Source organism: Phodopus roborovskii, unplaced genomic scaffold (assembly GCF_943737965.1).
Source record: "Phodopus roborovskii unplaced genomic scaffold, PHOROB, whole genome shotgun sequence".
NCBI classification, from domain to species: domain Eukaryota; kingdom Metazoa; phylum Chordata; class Mammalia; order Rodentia; family Cricetidae; genus Phodopus; species Phodopus roborovskii.
Genome location: NW_026126588.1, coordinates 882,632 through 889,001, shown reverse-complemented (window position 1 = coordinate 889,001; position 6,370 = coordinate 882,632). Strand labels below are relative to the sequence as shown.

The window sequence follows — 6,370 nt, the reverse complement described above, 5'->3', positions numbered from 1 at the left end:
CTGCCAGGGTTTCATCTCAAACCTTTCCCTGCTTGGAGGAGGGCCTGCTGACGGCCGATTCCTTTGCAGGTGAAGGATGACCCGCGCACACACTCCTATGGGATCCCAGGGTTGACCCTCCTTAGGCTAGGAGGAGAAAATGGGACGCTTTCTTTAGACTTCCTGCGCCTCTAGGAGTGATGGTGATCTTCCCCTAAGACGCTCTTGTCTCCGCCCGCGCGCAGCACACCTCAGTTCGGTCCACTCTGGTTACAGCGCTTCGGGACTTCTAAGCCATAAGTCCTCTGGGAAAACGCCACACTGTCCTCCAATCTATCCTGCTAGGAAGACTGTGTGAAGTAAGGAGGCGTGTCTTGGGACCGCCTTAGCTTCCGCTCCTGGAAGGCTGTTTTGTGTTGCCTGTTGAAGGCTGAGTGAATTCACATTCAGAGATACAAGTAGAGGACGTGGGGAAAGCGTGGGTTGTCAGGGTGGCCCGAACATGCTACGTTCAGACTGCCTGGGCGTTTTCACTTGCTTTTCCTTTTCATTAGCAGAAGAAACTCTTAATTCTGGAAATAGCGACTCAGTACCATGGCCAGCCGCGTTAGTGAAGATCCAGAAGGAAGTCGAGTACGTGACAGCTCTCAAATTTCTCGGTGAAGTGAAATTCAGAATAATTGAGGTCAAAAACATAAACACTTTCTAATTAAACCAATAATTGGATTGCCACCCCTCCCCCAGCGCGTTTGTTTTTCTCTAGCTGGTTTACTTAGGAAAGGCTAATACAATTCTAGGCAGAGCTCATTCATCACTTTCCTTTTACAGATACTTAAATATATGGTGGTTAATTCTGTAAGACGGGAAGGTTTGGCTTTAATTCAGGGCAATGGAGAGGCAGGGAAGAGGTTGGGGGCTCTCTTGAAGATCTGAAAGGAGTAATCTTTTTCTGTTTTTAACAGGCTTTTTCTTTCCCTTTGCACATTTTAGATCACTTATGTGAAAGGAGATCTTTTCGCATGTCCCAAAACAGACTCTTTAGCCCACTGTATCAGTGAGGATTGCCGAATGGGTGCTGGGATAGCTGTTCTCTTCAAGAAGAAATTTGGAGGGGTGCAGGAACTGTTGAATCAACGTGAGTTTTGACAGTTGATCCTAGCCTGCTTCATTCTGTCTGAAGCATGATTTGGTCTTCAAAGAGATTTGTAACTGCTTTTAACTTTTCAGTTCATTTCAATTTTCTCACAAGAATGACCGCTGTCTGGTTTAGATCATTACCACACCAAATCAGAGTTCTTGTCAAAGTTTCCAATCTTCCGTGTGTGTGTGTGTGTGTGTGTGTGTGTGTGTGTGTGTGAGAGAGAGAGAGAGAGAGAGGTCATAGTGTGCAGATACATGTGTATAGGCCAGAGGCTGACACTATCTGTCTTTGAGCACAGAGCTTGCCCATTTAGCATGAGCATCAGGTCCCGGGTCACTTCCTATCTGTCCAGACCTCCAGATCTCTATAGTTAGCTAGTGGCAAGCTCCATTCTCTGAACCCCCAGACAGGCTTTATTTGTGTAAGAAAGATATCACCCCATTATTCTGTTTGTCCTTTCCCTGAGGCAAAGTCTTATTGTGTAGCCCAGGCTGGCCTGGCACTTGCTGAGTAACCCAAGCTTGTCTTGAACTCCAAGCAGTCCTCCTGCCTCAGGCTCCTGAATGCTGACATTGACAGGCATGAGCCACTACTTTCTCAACTTATTCTTCAAAAAGTGGCTTGTGCTGGAAGTGCTATCAGACACCTTTAATCTCAGTGATCAGGATATAGAGTAGGGGGTGGATCACTGTGAGCTCCAGGCCAGCCTGGTCTACATGGGGAGTCCAAGCCAACCAGGGCTATGCACTTAGACCAGTGGAGACTAGTTTGGAAACCGCTTCTTTACAGACCTCTCCACCCCGCTACCAGTGACTTTAAATCAGAGCTCTGCAGTACAGTACATCTGGAGCCTCTGAAATTTCTCAGGCCCATCCCTCTTTAGAACAGCTACTTCTGCTTCTATCCAAAGATAGTAACTGCGGACCTTAAGAAATGTTTCTCATGGTTGAGCAGGTGGGTCTCTGTGAATTTGAGGCCAGCCTGGTCTACGAAGCAAGTTCCAGGGCAGCCAGGGCTGTTACACAGAGAAGCCCAAGGTGGGGGTGGGGGGACGTCCCTCATAATGCTTAATACAGTGCTGTGAAAGGTCACTGATTGTTGGGGTGGGGACATGGTTCAGTCTCGAAAAGTGCTTGATGAACAAGCCTGAGGATGTGAGTTTCATTCCTGTGCTTTAGTATGTAAAGCTAAGTACAGACTCATTTGCTCCTCCCTGGGGAGGTGGAGGTAGGTGGATCTCTGGGGCTCACTGGCCAGTGAGTCTAGCTGACTCAGGGAGCTCCAGTTTCAGTGAGAGGCATGACTCAGAGAGAGAGAGATTGAAATATATATATAATATGGTGTGAGGCGGGGTGGGGTGCTGGAGAGATGACTCTGATTAACAGTATATATTGCTTTGGAAGAAGACCTGAACTTTATTCTTAACCTCCACATTGCTATCTTACAATTGCCTGTAAGTCTGGCTCAAGGGGGGTCTGATGTCTGTGGCTGTACTTGTGCATGCATGCGCACGCACGCGCGCGCGCGCACGCACACACACACACACACACACACACACACACACAGATCTTGTTGAATGGACATGTTTGACAGATTTTGAAGTGGCATATTCTGGGACAGTTCCAAGACAGTTAACGTCACTGTTTTTTGAGTGGGCAGATGCCAGTGCATTTGAAACTGGGCTAGGTACAGCCAGGTCTAAGAACTTTCTTATCATTAGTGTGGCGACGGATGTTACCGTTTTCTTTTTCCTTTTTAACTGTTAAATAACTTCTTAGAAAAGAAGTCTGGAGAAGTGGCCGTTCTGAAGAGAGATGGACGATATATATATTACTTGGTAAGATGGGGCGAAATCTTCACACCGTATAGATTCCCTTTGTCAGTCAGTACTTAATCCTAGACAGCAAAGGATGCTGAACAGCTTTCAATTGGACAGCACTCAGCTCCAGAGGGGCAGGCTGCTTGGAGCACTGAGGTGGCATACGAAGCTGCTCCACAGCTCCATGGTGAGACTCCTCCATGGTTAGACTCCTGTGCCGTCCACCCTAGGCCTGTGGCCCAAGAGTGGCAGGCCTTAGGGAGACCCGCTGCCCTTTCATAGTCACGTGAAAGGAACCCTTTTGGCTCTAATCTTCCCTGTTACATGCAGAGCCACAGAATGTCCTGCCCCTCTCCTGGCTGCTGTGGGAATGTGGGATTCTTTACCTTCCGTGCCATCTTTGGCCCCAGAAGAGGTGTGGCTTCTTTACAGCCAGTTGGGGGTGATTTAGAACCGGACCCATAGCAAACCTTTTCTGGTCAGCAAACAGAGTTGGGAGATCACTACCCTGTGAGCTGTCCTATAAGCCTGGAATGAGTGTCCGTTAGAAGAACTACCTCTTACTGCTTCCTTTGTGGGGAACAGACCTTGGGGGCCGCTCAGGCAGTATGGGCACCTTGACACAAGAATGCCACTTATCTGCACAGATTTCACCACCTTGCTTAAGCATGGCACTAGACACAGCTTTCCCGTGCGGTGGGTTTCCTTGTTACAGGGCAGAGCCTGTTTCTCAGTCATTGGTGGATTTTCCTGTGACTGCAGGACATTGTCTGCTCTAGACAAATTCAGTGAATTAATCTAGTTTTAAAAAGTATCTTCATAGGATGTAGAGGAATCGGTCAGCTCCCTCACCAATTCCTTTTTTGGGAGGAGGGGCGAATGAGGGTTTGAATCCTTTCTTTTTGTGTTCAGATTACAAAGAAACGGGCGTCACACAAGCCAACATATGAGAACCTGCGGCAGAGCTTAGAGGCTATGAAGTCCCATTGTTTGAAGAATGGAGTCACTGACCTCTCCATGCCCAGGCAAGGAGATCCGGGGTCCTAACCGAAGATTGATTGGTGAGGTTTAATCTCCGACTTCCAGGCCACGCTGAAAGGATAAACGTAAAGGTGGACATACCCTGCTCTTCAGAGCTCCCTACCAAGTGGCTGTGAGGCCATAGCATAGCTGTTTCCTAGCTTGAGGTCAAGAATCGGGGCAAGTGGTGGGAGGCACACGCCTGCCTCGCCCGGACTCATTGGTGTTGCGACGCGCATCTGTTGAGTTCTAGAGTTGTGTTGAAGTGCTGGCCCCTGCTGCTGAAGCGGCGGGATTGCAGCGCAGAGACTGAGCAGCTGCAGCTCCTTTAAGGCTACTTCCGCCCGGAAAGGTGTCAGTGACCTCTGCCTTTTCTGCTGCACGCATGCTTGTTCTTCCAATAGACAGCCGTCAGAACCTGGCCCTCATGTCCCTTTGAGGACGTCAATGACATTGGGTGTTGAGTGACCCTTTGCTTCCTCGGGAACTGGTCCATACCCCTCCTCTTTGTAATACCCTAGTACCTTCAGTCAATGCTGGCCGAGCTCAAGTGACTTTGTGTGTGACCCCAGGACCTTTTTTTTTTCTAGTGTGCATTGGTGTTTTACCTGCATGCATGTCTGTGTGAGGGTGTCAGGTCCCCTGGAACTGGAGTTACAGACAGCTGTGAGCTGCCATGTGGATGCTGGGAATTGAAACCTAGGTCCTTTGGAAGAGTAGCCAGTGCTCTTAACTAATGAGCCATTCTAGCCCATCATCTTTTTTTTTTGTTTGTTTGTTTTTTTTTTTTTTTTTTTTGTTTAATATACTCATGTACTCATGTGTCAGAAAGTTTTTTTTTTTTTTTTTTTGGTATCTATTCTTGAGGAGGTTGATTGTCTTGCTTTCGGGTGAAATTGGCAGTTTAAAGCTTCCCCTTTGTCCCTAGGGCCCTTTGTCCCTAGGGCTGTTGAGACTCAGTACAGTGTCATATTAAAAGAAAAGAGTCAGGTGGTGGAGCTTTACAGGTTGACCAGTAGGCTGCAAAGACCTCACTTTGGCCACAGCCAGCATCTCTGGGCATTCCATTTTTTCCTTCCTTTTGCAAAGGTTTCCCATTCCCTTGCATCCTCCTTAACACTCCATTATTGTGTGTTTTAAATGCAGGTACATTGCCCCATCTACTGAAATTGGTCTTTATCAAAAGAGGGTAACTAGGCTAGTGCCTCGTGTCAGAATGAAATAATAGAGATAATATTAGATTATGTGAAATAAATGAAATGATATTAAAGAGTAATAAATATTTGGAAAGTGGAGTTATGACAGCCACTTAAGAACTGTCCCCAGAGACTTCACTCAACTATAGATTCTTCATTGTGGCTGCCTGTAGGTATGAGCCCAGAGAAATGTGCTTTGGATAGAGTCCAGAGGACGAGGGAGGAGGCACAGTCTCCTAAATACTTCTATCATAACCAGCACAAGGGGTTTGTTTTTTCACAGTTGGTCTTCACCAAAAAGCCAGGGAAAGATGAGATGTTTTCTTCTGTTTTCAGGATTGGATGTGGTCTGGACCGCCTGCAGTGGGAAAATGTGTCTGCCATTATTGAAGAGGTGTTTGAGGCAACAGACATCAAAATTACTGTGTATACACTCTGAACAGAAGAAGATTGTGGATGAGCTCTTGGCCTTTTGTGTCATCTCTACTTGGCTATAGGACTAAGCAACTGAGGACCTTAAAATGGGCGGAGAACAGTGTATGGGGGGGGATCTGTGTTGCAGGCCAGCTGGAGGCTTCTGTATCCCAAGACTGAAGGCATTGCACCCAGTGTGGTAGGAAGATGTCACCGGGCCAGGAAACCGCTTACTAACCACTGTGCCTCTTTAGCTTCTCTGCTACTGGATTTATCTGGCTGGCCACTAGGTGGCAGCATTGATTCTAATTCTCTTGTTTTTAAAGAGAACTTGTGGGAGAGGTAAACTATTGAGATTCTTTGGCATCTTTTGTGTTTGTGTACTTGGTGCTAGTCTGATGTCATCAAAATCATCTTAGGAAAGGGTTATAGTTATTTTGTTGCAGTTACACATGTAGGTCTGCACTGTCATCAAGGAGTTTGTGGGGACAGGAGTGGAATAATAAACCTTTCTCTTGGGTTCACTGAATATACATCTATGTTCTGGATCTTGGGAACAGGCTAAACTTGTGGCAGTTTTGAAAAGCCAGGATTCTATGGGAAGAGCAACAAGGTAAGAGGTAAGTGTGGACAAGGGTTGTGTACCCCTGGTTAGAAGGCTGGGCTAGAGTGTTAATGGGAGCTGTTTGCTGTCTGCTGCGAGTTGACATGATTGGCCATGTCTGTATTTCATCAGGAGGCCAGTGAAATAATTCTAAAGACTCGGGGGCAAGCAGGCTTCCAGGTCCATGTGCCTACCTC

General features: G+C 47.1%; 1 protein-coding gene across 1 annotated transcript; it reads left to right on the top strand.

The window, feature by feature from the left end:
* The first annotated feature begins 448 nt into the window (after window positions 1-448).
* Window positions 449-6,098, top strand: Oard1 (O-acyl-ADP-ribose deacylase 1). The gene is made up of 5 exons (XM_051204455.1): window positions 449-612; window positions 970-1,114; window positions 2,899-2,957; window positions 3,852-3,964; window positions 5,492-6,098. Exons 1-5 carry the CDS (start codon window positions 574-576, stop codon window positions 5,592-5,594), a joined length of 459 nt encoding a protein of 152 aa, XP_051060412.1. The 5' UTR covers window positions 449-573; the 3' UTR covers window positions 5,595-6,098.
* The last annotated feature ends 272 nt before the right edge of the window (window positions 6,099-6,370 follow it).